The 21,573-nt window shown below is 46.8% G+C and overlaps 1 protein-coding gene across 2 annotated transcripts in view; it reads left to right on the plus strand.

Moving 5' to 3' along the window:
* Positions 1-21,573, plus strand: part of LOC138581218 (bactericidal permeability-increasing protein-like) — a 624,704-nt gene that overhangs the window by 294,643 nt on the left and 308,488 nt on the right. For both annotated transcript variants that reach the window (XM_069652399.1, XM_069652398.1), the window contains exon 8: positions 19,473-19,649. In XM_069652399.1, the coding sequence (XP_069508500.1) occupies positions 19,473-19,649 (177 nt within the window). The remainder of the gene's footprint in view (positions 1-19,472; positions 19,650-21,573) is intronic.

The raw sequence follows: 21,573 nt of genomic DNA on the forward strand, positions 1-21,573 counted from the left end.
CGGTTTCATCTCTCCTAGGATGATAAAGCAAAAGCGGCAGAAACATATTCGTAGACATTTCTCCCCCACTATTGATATAGTGGGGCGGCATATACATTTTATAAATCAGGAGACATTTGCATTCAAGAATCATGGAATTTTATAGGCTATATGTGGGATATTTTAAGGTTGGACTTGTATTACTCTGTATCGGCCCCCTCTGGGATTGCAGAGGACTCCTCCAGTTGCTGCAAAGTGTGCCTGGGATGGCAACACTTTAGCTGATTAATATGGACCCACTTGTCTTCCCCTTCCGCCGAACTACCTTTGGGGATGTGGATCTTGTAGGCGACTGGGGAGATCTTGTCTACAATTTCAAAAGGTCCCTTCCATGTAGGCAGACATTTTCGCTGTTTGGCCTGGTTCCTTTGGAAATTGTATAGATAGACCTGGTCTCCCACATTGTATTCTTTCCTAGTAGTCTTCAGGTCATAGTGAGTTTTCATACTCTCGGCTGATCTTTCTAGATTCCGCTGAGCATAGGCAAAAGCATGTTGGAGGTGTTTCCTTAAATTCTCAACGTATTCGTGAGTTGTGGAGGCATTTATTAATCTCTGCTCTTGGGTCCTGTAGAGCAAATGCTGGGGAAGCACCATCTTGCGTCCAGTCATCAGCTCAAATGGTGACATTTTAGTTGCAGATGAAGGGGTAGACCTGATGGCCATTAGGAAAAGAGGTAATCGGATATCCCAACTTGGCACAGAATCTGCCACAAACTTTTTTAAGATGCTCACAATGGTTCTGTTGTATCTCTCCACTGCACCAGAAGAGGCTGGCCGGTAAGCAATATGTAGCTTCCTTTTAACCCCCAGTATCTCCCACATCTTAGTCATTACTTCGCTGGTAAAATGGCTACCTCTGTCTGACTCAATCCTTTGGGGTAGACCAAAGCGCGAAAATATGTGGTTGATCATCAGGGCAGCTGCTGTTTCTGCCTTGCAGTTTGGGGCCGGGAGACATTCCACCCACTTGGTAAACAAGCATGTGACCGCCAACATGCACTTATTTCCCCTAGAGGAGCGAATCACAGGGCCTATGAAGTCGATTTGCAAATCTGACCATGGCAGTGTCATCCCCCTCTTTTGGAGAGGCGCACGGTGTGTGAGGGATGCTTGCTGAAATTGTGCACACACAAGACACCCCTTCAAGTATTGGTCGAGGTCCTGCCCCATGTGTGGCCAGTATGCAACCTCTCTTAAGATCTCAAGTGTTGTATGAAACCCCCTATGACCGGCGGTGGCCGCATCATGGGCGTGACTTAACATCAGGCTTCGGAATGAGGTAGGGACCACCCACTGATCATGGCCAGCTTGGGATTTCCTTACCAACAAACCGTCTTGGATTCGGAACATTTTTGGACATTTCATCAACACTCTAAGGTCCTCTTTCCCAATGTAATCGGTATCCGTCAGGGGAAAGTTTTCAGGGTCCTCAATGTGTTGGTAAAACTTACCAATTATTGGATCCCCCTTCTGAGCCGTAATCAAATCAGCATCTGGGGTCTCCTTACTCCATTGTGCAGTTGAAAGATCATTGTGAGCATATGTCTCGGACCTAGTGATAGCAGTGACCTGGATTTCCCCCAACAGGGACTCAATCTCTATTAGATCCCCTTGGATGGCCCCGGTTTTGGCCAGCTGATCAGCTAAGTCATTTCCAGTTTTGTCTGGTCTCCCTACTTTGGAATGACCCTTGATCTTTTTCCAGTAGACGGTCATCCCATTCGAGGTGACCAGGTCATCAATGTTTTGAATTAACTTCCCATGTTTCAAGGGTTTGTTATTAGCACATAACATGCCTCGGGTTTTCCAATTAACCAGGTGGAGTTGATGTTGGACAGCAGTGAGGATGGCCTGATGCACAGCCATCAACTCTGCCACCTGACTACTTTCGGGGACCAACCTTGCACCCCGCGGAGGGTTCTGGGGACTCATTCACCCATGCATTCCCTACGCCGGCCACAAGTTCTTTTTCCCCGTTGTTGTCAACATGGTAAGAGCATCCATCCACATAGACAGTGGGCATTCCCTCACACTTGCCTTCTTCAAAGACTTTGTGTGGGGAATTAAGGTATGCCTCCATGTTGTCCTTGATTTTTAGACTTTCGTCCTCGAGACAGTTTCCTCTGGCACAATCATGCAAGTCAGCCAGACCTTGCGCGAGGGGACTCTTCTTGTTTTGGCCATATCTGACCTCCACAGGAAAGCCTTGCATTGACAGAATCCAGGAAGTAATTCGGGAATTACTCACATTTCCGGCTCGGATTCTGTCACTTTGGGGGTATTGCAGAGGCTGGTGTGGAGTCTCCACTATGATGTGTTCCCCCTGGATAAACAGCGGTAATTCTTCAATGCCCACACCGTTGCCAGGAGTGCCTTCTCACAATCGTTGAATTTTTCCTCCACAGAGGATGAAGTTTTACTCGCATAGGAGATTACTTTATTGACCTTGTCATGCTTTTGATATAATACTGCAGTCAAGCATGTATTAGAGAACCCTGTCTCCAAGAAGAACTCCTTGTTTCTGACACAGTAAGCTAGGCAAGGTGCTTGTGAGAGGCTTCTTTTGAGCTGTCTTACTGCCTCAGATTGTTCTGGACCCCATTCCCACTTGACCCCCCCCTTCAACAGATGAATCAGGGGTCTGGTGATCTCTGCGTAGCCCTCAATGAACTTTCTGCTGTAATTAGTCAGTCCAAGGAGGCTCCTTAGTTCCCGCAGAGTTGCGGGGTCTTTCAGTTTCTGAAGTGCTTCCACTTTCTTTTCCTGGGGACAGAGACCCTGAGGAGTAATCTCATGCCCCAAGAAATTAACACAGGTTCTACACCACTGTGCTTTCTGAAAGGAAAGTACTGTTCCGGCGGCCCTCAACTGTGTCAGGACATAACGGATCTCCGCTATGTGTTCTTCCACAGATTAACTTTTGATGAGGACATCATCTACATAAGCCAGGTTACCCCTTGCACCCAGGTCGGGCATGGCCTTGTGTAGGAAAATGTTGAATTAATTGCCAGAGTTGAGGTATCCGAAGGGAGTCCGGGTCCATGTGTACTGCTGGCCCCCAAAGGTAAAAGCCAGTTTGTATTGGTCCTCCCTACTGACAGGCACGGTCCAGTATCCATTGGTCAGGTCTATTGCAGTGAATACCTGTGACCCCTGGATCTGGGCCAGCCCTTGGTCAATGTAGGGAAGAGGCCATCGGGAAGTATGGACCCATTTGTTGAGCTCCCTAAGGTCAGCACAGAGTCTCCACTGGCCATTTGGCTTCAATATTCCCAGCACCGGATTATTGAAGGTGCTGTGAACTGGACGGATTATTCCCCGGGACTCAAGGTTCTTAATTATTTCAGTAAGGGACTCCATTGATGCGAGAGACAAGCGATATTGCTTCACAAACACTGGAGTCATGCCAGGGTCCATGGGAATTGTTGTTGTGTGGATGTCGGTGCGACCATAGTCATATGAGTCTACCGCAAAGAGATCTTGGAAATCCAAGAAAACCTGTTTCAACTTTTGCTTCTGCTCCAGAGTCACACAGGCATCAGCTAGGTTGACTCTCTCTTCAACCATTGGCCTGAAGCCTGGAAAGACTTCTGGTTTCGCTATCTCAGCGGCCTCCTCCAGCTGAGTGGAGAAGTCCCTGGTCAGAGTGCTGATTTGGACTGGAGGCTTCAGGTGGGTAAGGCAGCCCTCATGGACCTGGAAAATCACCTCATCCCTTCTGAAGTCACAAGTCACATCTTCCTTACCATAAGGGCAGGAAGTGTACACCAGGAAGTTCCCCCCATGCCGGGTAAAGATCCTGTCTGGTGTTCTATTGTCATTACTGTCACTGTCAAAACAGTCCTTGGGGATTGGTCCTAACAGTTCATTTCCTAAATCAATGGAGAAATGTCGGTCATCAACCGCCATTCCAATAATGGTGCCTGCGGCTAGAGTAATACTCTTTAAGTCGCTGTTATTGTCATGAACCCTCTTGGTTGGCGATGGATGCCGTTGTTACGGCTTCGCCGCCATTAACACTGCCACCACGTTTTTTTCACGTTTCTCTGTTTACGGTCTAGTGTTTTTTTCTCTGTTCTTTGTCTCGCCTATTTACTTCCTGCTTCCCATGATTCCTTGCGTTGCAACCGTCACCTTTCGTTTTCACGGTGAGACGCTTCCAGTGCTTTTCTCTCGCTCGCTCTTGTTCCCCCTTCTGGGTATTTCTCTCCCTTCTTTTCTCCTTCCTTCCCGTCTCCTCTCCTCTGCCGGTTTCCCTCTGCTGCTGCGTTTTGACGCTTACCGGCTACTTGCCAGTGTTCTTTCCTTCCTTGTCATTTCCTCTCCGGAAGGATCTTCTATTTGTTTACCTAAAGGATCCCGAGGCAATTGAATTTCACTACCACTACAGCGACAACTACATCTCTCATCGCAATCCACGACTACAACTCAGGGGTTTTTTCCGCCTTTGGGCTTTTTCCCCTTACCCGCCTGCATACGGGAACGGAGCCAAGGTGGTAACCAATACAGAGTTCCACCACGGCTTCATTCCGTGTCAGAGCATTCACAACGAAGAGTAAAAAGGATTACCTTGCCCACAGACACGGCGTCGGAGCCTCAGACCCTGAAGACTCAGGTGAGGAGAGTGGTGCCTCGGGTGGGAAAGTGAAGCATTTGGACAATACCCTTACGGTGACTTCAAGTCATTCTCCAGATTGTGACAATTTGCAACGCCCGAAGATACCAATGGCTACTCCAGAACAGTTGCAGGATCAAATCCAAGAACTATGGAAAGCTGTACAGTCCCTTTCTCAAGAGCTTCAGACTGTTAAGGCAGAAAATGTGGTATTAAAACAATTGGTTTTGGGCAAAGAACCTTCCCCTCCCCCAGAATTGCCACCTATGGCCCTATCTTCGGGGAAGTTCGACGGTTCTCCCAAAAAACTTAAAGAGTTTCTGGAAGCTGCCACTATTTACTTCACTTTCCGCCCTCATATGTTTTCTTCTGATCAGGCTAAGGTTGGCTTCCTCATTTCGAATATGGTGGGCAATGCCCTTGCGTGGGCTACACCTCTTGTGACAGGAGAAGACCCGGTTCTACAGAATTACGGGAATTTTAAGATTCTTCTCAGAGAATCCTTTGAAAGACATGAACTCACCTACACTGCTTGTGAGGATCTCCTGGATGTTAAACAGGGAGCCTCAGATCTCCTCACCTACATTACTAGATTTAAGACTCTGGCGGCAGGGGCCGGTTGGCCTGAACAGGCACAATTTGCCATTTTCCGTAGAGGTCTCAAAGAGGAGATAAAGGACGAACTAGCCCGGTCTCCCCGACCTGCCTCTTTTTCGGATCTTTTATCCTCGGTCCTACAGATTGAACATCGTCTCCATGAGAGACGTAATGAAAGAAGACGTTACAGAGAAAATCCCTCTACCATAGGGACATCATCCAACACTCTTCCTCCATCTTCTAAACAGAGTGAAGAACCTATGCAGATTGGAACCACCCGAGCACCACTTACCATGGAAGAAAGAAGAAGACGAAGAGAAAGAGGGCTTTGCGCCTACTGTGGGTCTGACAAACATCTGCTCAAGGACTGTTCCGAACTACCTCCACGGCGTTCGGGAAACGAATCACCCCGGTTTTAAAAGGGACAGAAAGCCGGTGGTTATCTAAATCTTCCAGTCCCTACGTTTCTTTGGCTGTATCCACAAAGAAGACACCAGAAGATTCCAGACTCATGGTTATCAACATCAGCGTGATGATCCAAGATCAGCTAGTAGAGACTTTGGCACTCTTAGACTGCGGAGCAGCCGGTAACTTCGTTGATACCTTATGGGTTGACAAGGTGGGCCTCAAAAGGCTAGCTAGACTCGAAGACCAGAAGGTGGAGGGTGTAGATGGTACTCCCTTGTCTTCAGGACCCATAACGCAGACGACTGAGGAGCTAGAAGTCCGAATTTCCCAGCATGTGGAGAGTCTTAAATTTGACATCATTAGAGCTGCCCATTTTCCAGTTATTTTGGGAATCACTTGGCTCAGGAGACATAACCCACAAATAGATTGGGTATCTAATTTGCTACGTTTCGAGTCTGAGTTTTGCAAGAAGCATTGTATTCCTCAACAATCTTATCTACAACTACAGGTCACCCCTGCTTCTTGTCAGGAATCCTCAACTGTCCATAATATGGCACATCTTGGTGAGGCTTTCAGAGAGGTTTTCACAGAAGTCAAGCCAGCACCTTTACCACCCCATCGTCCTGAGGACTGCTCTATTGATCTTGAGCCCAACGCACTGGTTCCGTTCGGTCGTATGTTTTCCTTGTCCAGATCCGAGAAGGAGGTCTTACGAGCTTACCTGGATGTGAATCTGCACAATGGCCTCATTCAACCTTCAAAATCTCCTGCCGGAGCTCCCTTTTTCTTCATCTCCAAGAGGGATTCCAAAGAATTACGACCTTGCATTGATTATAGAGGTCTCAACAAGGTCACTGTCAGAGACCGCTATCCTATGCCACTCATCACAGACATTCTTGAGGCGGTTCAAGGTGCTCACATTTTCACTAAGCTGGATCTTTGCAATGCATACCATTTATTGCGCATTGCTAAGGGTGATGAATGGAAGACGGCTTTTCGAACACCCTTCGGATTGTTTGAATATAGAGTCATGCCCTTTGGGCTAGTTAATGCTCCCGCAGTTTTCCAAAGATTTATGGACCGCATGTTTTCGGATCTCTTATTTGTTTCAGTGATCATCTATCTAGACGATATTCTTGTATTTTCCATCAACAAGGAAGAACACGAAGAGCATGTCCGGACAGTGCTTTCTCGACTTAAGGAGAACAGTTTACTAGCCAAACCTGAAAAATGCCAGTTCGGGGTCTCGAGCATTCCCTATTTGGGGTTTATTTTGTCTGACCGGGGTATCTCCATGGACCCTCGCAAGGTGTCTGCCATTTTAGAGTGGTCTTCTCCCACCTCTGTCAAAGAGGTTCAGAGATTCTTGGGTTTAACAAACTTTTACAGAAGATTTATACCCCGGTTCTCCGAGATGGTGCTACCTATAACCACACTTCTCAAGAAATCATCTGGAACCTTTGTGTGGTCATCGACGGCAGAGTCTAGTTTCAGACATCTCAAAACTTTGTTTTGCTCAGCACCCATATTGCTCCAGGCCGATCAAACTAAACAGTTTATCGTGGAAACTGATGCCTCTTCCGCGGCCATCGGTGCTGCCTTGCTCCAGGAGTTCGAAGGTATAGAACATCCAGTCGCCTACCTCTCTCGCACTCTGACCATCAGTCAACTTCACTATACCGTCCTTGAAAAGGAGTTACTAGCTATGAAATTGGCCTGTGAGGAATGGCGACATCTGTTATTGGGTGCCAGTATTCCCTTCATCATTCGCACAGATCATAAGAATCTAAAGGTCCTGCAGTCCCTCGAATGTGCTAACTCTCGCCAGGCACGATGGGCTTATTTTTTTTCCCAATACGATTTCACCATTACCTATTTACCAGGCTCTCAGAATGTCCTAGCCGACGCCTTGTCTCGCAAGGAGTTGGTTGCTGGTTCGGGCCACCTCCCTACCGAACTTATGTTTCCATCTACTCGCATAGTGGCACCTCTTCACACTTTTCTACAGGAACTCAAAGAAGCTTCAGACTCTGAACCCTGCTTTAGAGACAAATGCTTGGCGTCTCAGTTTCATACCAAAGATGGTCTCTGGTTCTACAAGAACCGACTTTACATACCTTCAGGACATCTCCGCAAGAGGATTCTCTACTGGTGCCATGACAGCCGAGTTGCAGGACATCGAGGCCAGGCAAACACCATTGAACTCATAAAACGCTCGTTTTTCTGGCCCAATCTTCGACGAGAAGTCCAGTCATACATAAAAGCATGCCCAGTCTGCGCTATGGCAAAGAATCCAACAGGCAAACCGTTAGGTCTCCTCACTCAGCCTGACATACCACAAAGGCCATGGGGGAACTTGTCTACTGACTTCATTGTGGATTTACCCTTATCAGAGTCCTGTTCTTGCATCATGGTAACTATAGATTCATTCACCAAGATGGCCCATTTCTCTCCACTGGAGGGCTTACCTACGGCCAATCGCATGGCCGAAGTTTTTGCCAGAGATATATTTCGTCTTCATGGCTTGCCCGATAAGATTACTTCGGACCGGGGAAGCCAATATATTTCTAAATTCTGGAAGGCTTTGTGTTCCCGGTTAGGTATTGACCGTGCTCTTTCATCTGGCTACCATCCCCAGACTAATGGTCAGACGGAAAGACTCAATTCCACTCTGGAACAATATCTCAGATGCTACATAAATAGACTCCAAGATAATTGGGTACAACTCCTCCCCACGGCAGAATTCACCTACAATAACTCCAAACACTCTGCCACGGGTATCTCTCCTTTTTACTGCAACTACGGACTTCATCCCAAGTCCATTTGGCCCATTGCTTCTCACACCAGTAACTCTCCTGCTGCCGAAGCTGCTTTATCGGAAATTTCTGAGGCTCACCGGACGGCCAGAGACAGTCTAGCGAGGAGCCTTAGAACCTACAAAACCCTTGCTGATCAACATCGCCAAACGGCCCCCACTTGGACTAAAGGGACGAAGGTATGGCTTTCGACCAAATATTTACCAAGGTGGATCCGGTCCTCCAAGTTGTCTCCTCGGTTCCTGGGTCCGTTTCCCATCCTAGAAAGAATCAACCCGGTGGCTTACAAGATTCAACTACCCTCCTACCTTCGCCGGGTGCACCCGGTGTTTCATACCTCCCTTCTCAAAGAATCACGAACTGAACCACATTTTAGGTCTAAACCCTTGCAAGACATTTCACCCAGAGACTCCCAGGAGGTGTATGAAGTTTCTAAAATCCGTGACTCCCGCTACTACCGGGGACGTTTACAATATCTCATTTCCTGGAAGGGGTATCCCAGGTCTGAAGATTCCTGGGAACCTGTGCATTTTGTCAAAGCGCCCCGCCTAGTAGCTAAATTTCATCAGAGCCATCCTGGTAAGCCGGGCGGGGTGGGCAGTAAGAGGGGGCATACTGTCATGAACCCTCTTGGTTGGCGATGGATGCCGTTGTTACGGCTTCGCCGCCATTAACACTGCCACCACGTTTTTTTCACGTTTCTCTGTTTACGGTCTAGTGTTTTTTTCTCTGTTCTTTGTCTCGCCTATTTAATTCCTGCTTCCCATGATTCCTTGCGTTGCAACCGTCTCCTTTCGTTTTCACGGTGAGACGCTTCCAGTGCTTTTCTCTCGCTCGCTCTTGTTCCCCCTTCTGGGGATTTCTCTCCCTTCTTTTCTCCTTCCTTCCCGTCTCCTCTCCTCTGCCGGTTTCCCTCTGCTGCTGCGTTTTGACGCTTACCGGCTACTTGCCAGTGTTCTTTCCTTCCTTGTCATTTCCTCTCCGGAAGGATCTTCTATTTGTTTACCTAAAGGATCCCGAGGCAATTGAATTTCACTACCACTACAGCGACAACTACATCTCTCATCGCAATCCACGACTACAACTCAGGGGTTTTTTCCGCCTTTGGGCTTTTTCCCCTTACCCGCCTGCATACGGGAACGGAGCCAAGGTGGTAACCAATACAGAGTTCCACCACGGCTTCATTCCGTGTCAGAGCATTCACAACGAAGAGTAAAAAGGATTACCTTGCCCACAGACACGGCGTCGGAGCCTCAGACCCTGAAGACTCAGGTGAGGAGAGTGGTGCCTCGGGTGGGAAAGTGAAGCATTTGGACAATACCCTTACGGTGACTTCAAGTCATTCTCCAGATTGTGACAGTTATCCACCTCTATTGGAATGGTGTCATGTTCTATGTTGACTAATGGTGTTGGTTTACCCCTAACCCTTGCTGTTGGAGAAAAGCACTTAGATGAATATAAGCATCAGGGTTTTTCAATTTTTGTCCTCTTTTAACTTTCATTTCCAGGGAGAATTGTCGGGTCCTTTCTGGGATGGTGACTTCCTCTTTAATCTGAATTTCAACTGCATAAGGTAGCAATTGAGCTGACCTAAATGCTTTTTCTGGATCATCAAAGCCCATGGGATTATCCGCTAGTCGGGATCAAGCTTTGAAGTTTATTAGGTCCAAACTAATGGCGAAGTGATTGAGAATGTCACTGCCTAAGTAAAAGGCGCCAGTGACGTCTTGCATGACCCAACAATTATGGACTATGCTCTTGTTGCCAATGGAGATTTTGAGCATGCACCTGCTTGGCAGGAGATGTTTGGAATTGGGTGTTTCCAGATCAATTTCCCATTTGTCTATCAGTTTGAATGTGGGAATGGCTGGATCTTTTGGGAGTTAGCGGAACATGGCTTACCGTTGTTCACACACACTCGGGCGAGAACAGAGTCCTTCCCATCATTTAACTGAACAGGGATGAACAACTGTTCTCCAATTTGCTGAATATCAGCCAGGCTCTGAGCTGATTTCACATCTTTCTGGACTATTGGAGTGGGAATGTCTGATTGTGGATTGGTAAAGAATTTCAGAGTGTTTCCTTCCAGTGTGGAATACCACCTTAAACTGGAAGGAAGGTTGATTTTCAGAAATAGAGAGGACCCCCCATCACCAGTCTGTTGTCCGACTGCTATTACTGTCACGTCTGGAATTTGGTTGTTCTGGAAGTGAAATTCTACTTGGTCAGATTTCTGTTCAACCATGTGGCAGGTGCCATTTAAACTAACATGGTTGACACTCTGTTTTAATTTTATTGGTCAGCTAGTCTGGGTCCAGAGGACCTTGTTTACGCAATCTATTAGGGGTGACAACCTTCTCAGGAGGTCATTCTCTAGTAAACAAGGGGTGCCCTCTGGAGTCACTACTATGACCGGGTGTTTCACCTTGTGTCGCCCAATTTTAATGTCCAGATCCGCAGTCCCCTCGACGTGAATTTCCTTCCTGTCAAAGTTCTGAAGTTGTCCAGGAAGAGAAGTGAGAGGAATACGGTAATTCTCCCCCCTTCCTGCATTTAGTTCATCAAAGGCCCTTTTGGACAAAAGGGTAGCTTGGGATCCAGTGTCCACCATTGCCAAAATTGTACCTTGCCCCTGTACTTGTACCGGGGCATAGTATCTTCCCTCCTTCTCCTCAAGGGGGCACAGATAATGCACATTTTTGGACAACTGGTCGGCCAATTTTTTGGTTTTGGACATTGAGAGAGAAGAGATTTGGGCAGAGTTCGGCAGGGAGTTTTGGGAATCTGAAAGAAAAAGTTGGCAATTGGATATCAGAGCCATTGTGGGTTCCCCTGGTTCCGGTTCTGCCCCCCCCCTTTTGGAGGCAGTCACCAGGATGGGTTTGAACCAGGGGATTTTGATGCGGTTGGTTCTGGGATGAGATGATGGGCGGCGCTAGCTCAGTCCCCACATCTACCCAGTCTATGGATGCTGTTTTGGGTTCCCCTGGTTCTGGTTCTGGGCCGCCCCCCCCTTTTTTTTTGGAAGCAGTCACCTGGATGGGTTTGAACCAGGGGTTTTCGGTATTGTTTGTTCTGGGAGAGAATGATGGGTGGCGACAGCTCAATCCCCACATCTACCCACTCTATGGATGTGGTTTTGGGTTCCCCTGGTTCCGGTTCTTGGCCGCCCCCCCTTTTTGGAGGCAGTCACCAGGATGGGTTTGAACCAGGGGTTTTCGGTATTGTTGGTTCTGGGATAGAATGATGGGCGGTGACAGCTCAATCCCCACATCTACCCAGTCAGGGTTGGAATCCCTTGGGACCCATTTTTCCTTGGTAGGAGTTCCGCCATCTCTGAAGGAGAAGATCTGTTTCCCAGGATCCTCTGAGGATCCCTCTGCCTCAAATTGGAAGACCTGTACCTCCTCCACAAAATGGGTCTGTTTGGGTCCTTTGTTTCTCCTACCTCCTCTCTGCTCCTTGGGTGGCAGACTTTCAGGGGTAGGAGATTTTGTTTCCGGTTCCTGGGTTTCCAGGGGCTGTTTACAAGTGGGGAAGGAAGCTTCCTCCAAGGCTTTAAATCCCCCTTCCCCTTGTGCCTCCTCTCTGGGAACCGGTGGGTTATCGGGGTGCTGCCCCCGTCATTGTTCTGGAGCACTAGGTCCAGAATTTGGGGCATTCTGTGCCGGCATGCCCATCTGAGGGTTCTGTTGAGCCCTCAGCATGTGACCCAGATCCTGTGCCATGTTTTGAACCTGGCGTTCTAACTGAAACCCGCTCAGGCTGATACAGGGTCTTGTTTTCTCCCCTGGGCTGTTCCCGGGAAGGGTAGCTATCCCTTCTCTGGCAATACCCCGGGTTGGGAAGATTTGGGTACCCCTCCACCCTTGGCCTCCCCTCTCCCGGATTAGGTTGTCTGGGCTCAGGAAATTTGGGAAAGAAAGATGAATGATTTTGGGGTTGGAAATTTTGTGGATACCTGGTGAAAAAGTTCTGCCCAGGATTTGGTGAATTTCTGCCCTCCTGGGGGATGTGAGGAGGGAAGTTCCCTGGGTTGGGTGCTTGGTTGGATCCCCCCCTTGGGCTGGAGGAGTCCACACATACCCCAGGATGGAACGGTTTCCCTTGTAGCGGGGACTTAAATAGTCAGGGGAGCGAGGGACCCCATTTGTGGGACTACCTCCTTGACTGCCTGTCTGTGACTGGCCCGAGGGCCTTCTGGGCTGAGAATTATTCGGTGCAGGCAGGTTTTTAGGCCCCACCATCTCCAAATCTAAAATGGGGGCAACCTTTACCTCTGCCACCTTGGCAGCAGCAGGGGTGCTGGTTGGTTTGGGACTTTTCTGGTCGTTGTTTTTATTTTCTATGGGCTTCTGCACCTCATAGATCCAGGTGGCCTGTTCAATGACCCAGTCTAGCGACCTTTTCTCATGAAAATCTCTCACTAGATGGGTCATGATGTATTTGGGCAAGGCATGGAAAAATGTATTTACAAACTCTTTATTGCCCGTGCGCACCCTTCTGGTAGTCTGCGCAATGGCACACTTCAACTCCTGCACGAATTCTTGTGGGGCCTGATCCTCCCCACATTGCAAATTGTAGGCTGCCTTGCGAGCCTCTTGGGGATTTCTGTGAACAGAAAAATGTTTCAAGATGGCCGCACTATATGTGGACCATCTTGAATGGTTTTGGTCCTCCAGCCCCGCAAAGAAACTGGAGTATTCTGGGGACAATGTCCATTTGACATACTGAATGCAGCTACTGCTGTCCTTCAGATGGAAAGTCTCCAGCATTTGCTCAAAGTGCTCCAAGTGTTCCCACACAGAATACTTGGCGTTCTTGTGATAAGGGGTGATGACACTCCTTAATGCCTTAATCTGTTTTAAGGGGTCCTTAAGCAAGGCCCTTTTTGCCTTATTGGCCTTTTTGGTTCGGGTAACCCTGGTCTATTCATCCTCTGACCCAGAAGCACTGCTCCCAGAGGTGCCCGTCTGATCTTCCAGGTTTTCCCGGATTCTGCGAGCCTGGGAATGGGTGGCAGAATGTGGGGAACTGGTCTCCTGTGTCCTGTGACGCTCAGAGGAGTCTTCAGATTCCTACTTGCTGCCAGGATTTGATGAATTCCCCCCCCCCCACTGACCTAACTGGGCAGAGGTTTTCAGGATGCCCTTAGTGGGCCTACTCTCCTGGGGTTCCCCACTAAATTGCACTGCACTTAGGTGCCCATACCCGGATGCCCGCCCATCCATTCCTGGGTGGTACTGGCTATGAGCCCCATACTTTTGGCTGGATGGTAATCTGTCATCCCCGTGGCCCTGGGCTCATGTGCGCCATGGGACATGGAGGTGGCAGAGTCCAAGGACTGGGAGAGATGAAGGCCTCTGGTACTAGGGCTCCTGAGGTTATGCTCAGGTGTTTCCCTTTCCCAGAGAACCTCATCTCTATCAGCCCCAGCTCCCTGTTGCCATGCAAGAGCCTGTGCTTTCAGTTCCTCAGTTAAGGCCTTACTAGACTCTATCAGTCTCTCCTGCATGTCTACCTGTTGCAGGAGCCTATCATTGTGCTGACAGAGAGCCTCATTCTCTCTCTGTGCCTCCTGGTTGGTCCTGGAATACTGGGCCAGTCTTTGCTGCAGGAGGGTTACCTCCTGAGTCCCATCCCTACTGGCCTGTTCCTTTCTTGCCAGAGCATCTTCCACCCTCCTGGTGTGCTCTAACAAGTTCTGATGCTCTCTTTGGAGGTCACCCAGTCCCTGGAGGGCCAGGTGATTTTCTTCAATTTTTTCTTTTAATTGGCAGACTTCCTGGCCTAAGGTGTCCCTTTCCTGACTAAGAGGCAGCATCTGTGCCGCCAGGTCGTCCCTCTGCCTTTTAAGGGCCCCAGCTTTCTGGCGCTCTTCTTCAAATTCTGTCTGGGTATCCAGGTCTTTCAAAATCAGTTTGTTGCTCTCAGCCTTCTCTCTATCTAGGTGGCTTTGCAGGATGACTACCTGCTCTGCGCATGCCCTATTGAAGTCCAGTTGTTGCTCCAGCTTTTTCTGGCTCTGCAGTAGGGCGTCCACACCTTCTTGGTACTGCTTCTGCAAGGCCAGAAATCTGGTATCCTGGTCAGACTTTTCCTGTTGCAGGATACCCATATCCTCTTTTATTTTAATGATATACTGCCTACTATCATTTTCTGACTCCTGGCTCCTCTGCAGCCTCTGCTCAGAAGAGACCAGGTCAGATTGGGCCTTCTCTAATGCCATCAGTTGCCTATTTGCCAGATCTTGGCCTTCAGCACATTTGTCCTGTATGGCTCCCATATATAAATATAAATATGCCGCTACACTGACAATCTTATTGTGCTCATCCTTGGCCTTAGAGGCCATGTATAGTTCACTCAGGGCCACATGTAAGGGACCCTGATCTCTCCATATATCTGACCCAGTTACAGTGACCTGTTGCGCGATTGCCTGCAACCACACATTGTGGTCCTGTTTTGTCCATTTGCCTCTCACAAATAGCTTATGTAAGAGGTGCTCTCTGGCTATTTTGATATCTACCAAGATCGTCATTCTGGAAATTGATTTCCTTCCTGACTTACAGAAGTTAGTATTTTATTTTGCAAAACAGACCGTTTCCTTAGAGCGTTCCTTTGAGGAGTGTTTTTACAGTGTAATACAGCGTGGTGATCCAACAGGATTTATCTATCCTATCAGTTAGTACACTGTATTAAGCTGCACAAGCGGTAGATCTAATCCAGAATCCCAGACGAGCCCCCACTCTGTTAAGGGACTTCAATTCAGCACTCCCACTAAGTCAATGCCGAGTCTGGGATGCCCAAGGGAAGCCCTTATTTATATAATTTTATGACAAGTTATAATCTGGATGATAAACCCTTGTATAACGCCCCTCTCTTTGAATCCCCCTGACCTGACTGAGCCAAGAAGTAGGTTTGTTTTGCAAATTAAAAGATGTATTTGAAAAATTAAACAATATATATATATATATCACACTTTTATAATAAATTAATATTTGATCGCACACTTATGAAAATGACAGTGATCGACAATGGATAATATTACACTAGCACACTTTTGTAATCACTTAGGAGTTGGTATAGAAAGGATAAGGTAGCTGAGGATGCTTTTATGGTTTTAATGAAAAACAATGATGGAAAGAATGCAGCACAGAAATAAACTTATATGGTTTCAACCAGAGAGAATATAATCACTTTTTCTTTTGTGGCAATTCACTCCCCCCCCTATGCAATATAAAAAGATTGAAGAAGAGCACACAATTTTCAGGAATACAATCAAATGCAATATTATTCAGTTCCCCCCTAGCAAGCTTAGAACACAGGGATGATTTTTAAACACAGGCCAAAATGCTTTGAATATGATGGCAATGAAATGAAAATATGCTAAAATGATTTTAATTCCCTATAGGAGGTTCAGGGTAGGTGACAGCTACTTTGAATTAGTTCAGGTCAACACTATATTAGGTTGAAAACGGATTTCAGCAATGGAAAGCAAAAGCAGCTATTTTTTTACAAGTGATGAAATTCAGAGAGTTGCAATTCGCGGCACTTTTTCCGAGTGCGTCTAGCGCGATTAGGGAAAAATTATAAGGAGTTGAGATGTTGTTTGTTGGAAAGCTTAGAATCTTAGCTTTAAAATTAAAGTTAAATCTCGTTCCTAGCACATGCGGTTCCAAAGATACGGACAATTTTGTGGAGGTAGTTTCTCAAAATTAAAGTAAACTTCAGAATGACAAAATGACACTTTTACATGTTTAAATCACAGCAGGACACACAATTTCTATGATTCAGCTCTGGACAGGTTAAAATGGTTTGAATCAGATTTTTTTAGACTAAGAGATTGGTTCTGGCACAGTTTTCAGGATACTCACTCCTAGTCTTGGAAGGAATGGGCCTCCGTCACAGATCTGGTCGACAGGTTTAGCTGCGGTTCTCTCGCCACGGACGGTCTCTGATACCGGTTCTGCTCACAGCGATCTGGGTCAGCTCTGCTCTGCGGGTCTGGATCTCTGGTTCTGGCAAAAGTTCTTGCACTGCATGGCGGTCTGGTCTGGGTCTCTCTGGATACAGCACTGCTTTCTGGGTTCTAGCCGGAATCAAACAGCTCGCCCGGCTGTTGAATAGTTTGGTTAGGTTGCTGGATTCGGAGGCCTGCTGAGAAGGATTCAGCTTTTGGACTAGGCCTCTCTGCTGCAAGTTCTGAAGTCTGGATTCTAAGTTCTGGATGGTCCTTCTTGATATTGTCTGGTCCGGCAAAATGCTTCACAAGAAATCAGTTTGAAATGGAAAAGTGAATGTCTCTCCTGGGTCTCAGTGTTTCCTTTTATGTCTTTTGAAAATGGGTGTGTGCGTGGGCATAACTAAGCCTGCCCCTCACAACTTATCATTGGCCAAGTCCTCCTCTCTCCCTTGATTGTGGGAAGGAAATGGAGTGTCATCGTGATGAGGTATGTTTATGGGTCAGAGGATCCTCCCCTTTAGTTTCACTTAGAAAATCAATTTTACCCAAAACACATATTTCCCAGATACACAATTTGTTGAAATTGCATGTACACATCATATATTACTTAAGGTAGGTCTCTGTTCCAACTCTGATGTTTCTAAGAGCTTGGGTTAAGAAATGACAACATATTTTCGTTTTTGGTAGCTTTTGCAACATTGGTTTTTCATCAAATCTTTACACAGACCTGTACGCTCTCCCTGAGCATATTAATATAAGTTATCATGTCTCTAGCATAAATACAGTGTCTGCAGCATTAATAAATTGTGGGGTTCATTCCCAGAACACCGTACAAAGTGGAGTTTGGTCTCAAATCGTGAGGGCATTTTTCATATTAAGGGTCCCCAAATTGTACATTTCTGTGAGCTTAATACACGATTTTATAAGCAATTTAATCAAACATACATTTACCCTTAATTGAATTCACATATGAGTCTGGATCCGCCCCCCAGAACCTTGGCTTTACTCAGAGATCAAATGTCTCTCCTTCCCCCATAGCAGTGTTGACAGTAAACACCCAAATCAGCATATTCTATTCAATTGCAAGAGTCTATTGTGTTGTGTCCTGCAGGCTGCAGGGATGTCCCCTCCCTCCCAATCAACAGGGCCATGTGATATCCTGGGCTGTTGCTGGGAAGGGTAGGTGTGAATGTTTCCCATGGACAGGCACGTCTTTTGAACTTTTAATTAATAAGACCACCTTCTGATCAATGCACAGTTCTGCAAGACGGCTGTCCTGTCAGGATTTATAGAGCGCCAGCGCCGGTCAGTGACGTGCAATGGTACTGCACCCATTTCTTTTTTTTGACAGATGTTCTTAAATTTAAAAGGGGAATTTGGCTTGACAGTTATGATCCTTGCAGACAATGTTTTGATAGGGATCCTTGCAGTAGAGTGATGTGGAACACCCCAAAAGAAGGTTGAATCTTTATAGTGGTCTTGTGGGCCATGATTTCAGCAAATTTTGACACCAATGAAACACATTTTTGAACAGCTCTGTGTGCAACCAAAGGATGGGTCTGGGAATTGTCAAAAGTGGATGGTGGCTTATCTGTCAGGTTTTCACTGCGCTTTTTCTGGTGGGCAGCATTGCTTTTTATGCTATCAGCAACGCACAGTGATGTTGTAGGGCTCAGATGCGTGGGTGAAAATATCCCACAGTATTTGTGCCCTTTGCATTGTGGTTCCTGTAGTCATCTGTTTGTGCAGGAGTTACTTGTTGGGGTATTATGCATTGCTGCCATGCTACTGCATACTCCTACTTGGACTAGTCCTGAGGGTTGGTGGTTTTCATGTGCTGTGTGAGAGGTCAAGTCCTGTATGTACGTGCAGGGCCTCAACAAAGGCATGCATTGATCAGTAGTAGTGATGTTTCACCCCCTCCCCTCACATGGCATTCAAGTGGTTTTGCAAGACTATATTGTGTGAGGTTGCTTGTGCTCACCCAGGATCCAGGTCAGTTGCCCTCTGTGGCTGTCAATATAAGCAGGCAGGGTGCTGTTACGGAGGACCAGGGCATCGTGGGTGGGTACAGGGGAGCGGGTGCAGCAGTGGTTTCTTGTCAGGGCAACGTTGCACATAATCTGCACATTCATGGAGTGGAACTGCTTCTTGTTGTGGTATGCCTCTTTGGATGCCTTGGGGGAAAGCTACGCCACATGGGTGCGGTCAGGCACTGCAGTAACGTTTGACATGTGGTTTGCTGCATAGACGTGGGCCTTTGTAGCATTTATCTGTACCAGGGTGTTGGCAGAGAGATGTGCCGAGATGCATTGCACAGGAATGCCTCCAGCGTCTGCCCGAGTACAAGTGAAAAAGTGGTCTGGAACATGCGATGCGGCATGCCTACAGTGTGCAGATGGCGGCATGTTTGAAAGTTTGAAAATGTGTTTGGGTCAGGTGCAGGCCTTATGTGCTCGTTCAGAGTGGATTGGGTGTACCTGTGACTTGTTTTCCATGACCTGTATTTATTTACATCCACCTTTTCTACTGCACTGTGTTTATGGCGGAATCGTCACCCGCTTTCGGTGGTATTTCAGTGATATTTCAACTTCTGATATGGGGAAAATACTGTTTCACATCTTGGCTGTAAAATGCTAATTATGCCTGATGTTGGTGGTAATTCCACCTGTGGAATTAGCACCAACCCCTAATTCGGTGGTGTGGTAAAGGTAGCGATAATTTTCTTGCTGCCCTTTTACTGCATAGTGCCACACTAGTAAGAAGGCCCTTTATACATAAGGGTTTAAAAAAATCAAAATGCACACATACAAAGAAAGCATTGCAAATTGTCAATACTTAATTGTCAATGCTTAAGACGTTAAGACGTTGCTTCTGTGGGTGAGACCTGGTGTCTGAGTCTGGTGCCAACTCAATCAAGTGAAACATGAATATATCTTAATCCGGATGTGCCTCCCTTTAATAGCACACACGTATGCTTGATTGTCTGTGACGAGGAGCAATGTCCCACGCTTTCCTTCTTTTGTTTCTAGGGGGAGTGTTTTGATCTCTCGCATCGCTCCCAGGTTCCCTTCCCACCTCCAGCGCTGGCTTTTCCTGCGGATAACAAGCTGATGGTTTACTTCGGGATCTCCAGTTACCTCTTCAACACAGGGAGCTTGGTCTACCAGGAGGCCGGAGCCCTGGCCTTCCCTCTCACTGATGATATGGTAAGGGCATGGGACAGTATTGCATGTAGTGGAGGGGCATTGTGAGTTAGGGTGGGCTAAGACCACCCCAAACATCCTATTAGCATATCTAGGATGCAATACACTTGCATGCCTTATCCCGTCCTTCATATCCTATGCTTTGGTTATTTTGTATGCAATACGCCACCTTAATGAAACAGCAATAGATCACTTGCTGACAAGGTGCACGCCCTCCCACTCCCCTGTTAGCTTCTCACATGTTTCTCTGCTTCCCTCACCATGTTCTTTGTCCTATGATTGTAGAGCATTTCTTTGCTATCTGAAGCTAGATAAAATACACTAATAATAGTAACAGACCCCAGCAGTCTTGTTTCTCTATTGCTACATGCTCACACAGATTGAAGCAAGAAACCTAGAACTGTTCTGATGTCACCATCATCATCACATGTCCCCACTCCCCATAGCAGATAAACGGAACATAGACTCCTTTGTTGCCAGGGCGCACACACACACACAGACACACACACATGCATGCACACACATTCACAGGCATTTGTTCGGACCCGCACCCAACCTATCAGGGCATTGTTTCAGACTCTTAGATGTTCTCACGCCCCTAGGTTTGGGGTATTTCATTTGGCTGTTTCTTCAGCTCTCCAGTTGAACTGACTAATGCATGTGTTGTTTCTTAAATATACTATATATCACATGCTGAGGTAGTGCACGGTCTCGCTCTCTTTCTCTTGCGCTCTGTCTCTCTGCTCTCTTTTGTTCTCAGTCTCTATCTATTTATTCGATGCACCGAGACACCCACTATTCAATGACTTGCAGAGATGCACACTGTGCAAGCATAATACTACAACTAACAAGATTATTGTATACAGATGATTTGATCACGATCGATCAAACAGCAGTAGGACTGCAAAGACAACTGGACAGCCTGCAGCGCTACCTACATGAAAATAACTTGGAGATAAATGAAGGAAAAACAAAAATCATCTGCCTACAAAAAAAAAGCAGAGAAAGTCCAAGCCAACCTCGGTATCTGGGCGAAAAAAGAATTGAGGAAGTAGATACGATTAAGTACCTCAGAGTCTTGTACAACAAGAGCGTCACAGAACGCTGGCTCAAGACTTTCTAAAGAACAAAGTCACCGTATTGATAACACAAGGTCGATTGATGGACAAAAGATTTGGGCGGTTTTCCATTGTAGGATTAATTAATTAATTTCGACAGAAACAACGTGGTTTCAACTATAACCTATGGAGCAGAGGGCTTGTTCCACATGCCGACCAAGATCTGTCCAGTACTAGAAGGAATGTTCTGGCGATCTGTACCAAATCTACCAAACTCAGTGGGAACCATCAGAATCAGAAACAAACTAGCTTTATCTTCTATAGAAGTAGTCGTGGAATGGAAGGCATTAAACTTATATCGAAAAACGTTGCCTCCCCTCTGTGCACCGATATTTGGGATAATCCACGACGAAATCTTGAAAGTATCAAACACTGCCCTAAACGACAGGGTCAGTAAACACCAAAAAACACTAGGGGAGACTGCATGCTCGGAAAGTGACCTTGTCCTGAACCCGCTGAGAGTAAAAAAAAAGCTTTTTGAACTCGACTGGATAAACACAGCCCATGAAGTGGGTAAAAGTAGTCTCACAAAGAACTTGACACAAAGCAAACCCATCGAAGAGGCTACCTGAAGAAATTCCCGAACAGATCATTCAGAGACACCTTCCTCTGTATGAGATTAAACCTCTTAAATATCAACGAAACAAGCTACATTCAAAGAAGATCTCTCTCGAAATTTTGTCGTTTTTGTGACCACACTGAAGAGACTGAATCTATTTGACATCTACTGATGAGTTGTTCTAGGTGGTGGTCCCTGAGGGAGATACATTTGACCCCAACACTGAGTCAATTTCCCACAATGGACACGG

This window comes from Ambystoma mexicanum, chromosome 3p (genome assembly GCF_040938575.1).
Source record: "Ambystoma mexicanum isolate Mex_15411 chromosome 3p, UKY_AmexF1_1, whole genome shotgun sequence".
Lineage (NCBI taxonomy): Eukaryota > Metazoa > Chordata > Amphibia > Caudata > Ambystomatidae > Ambystoma > Ambystoma mexicanum.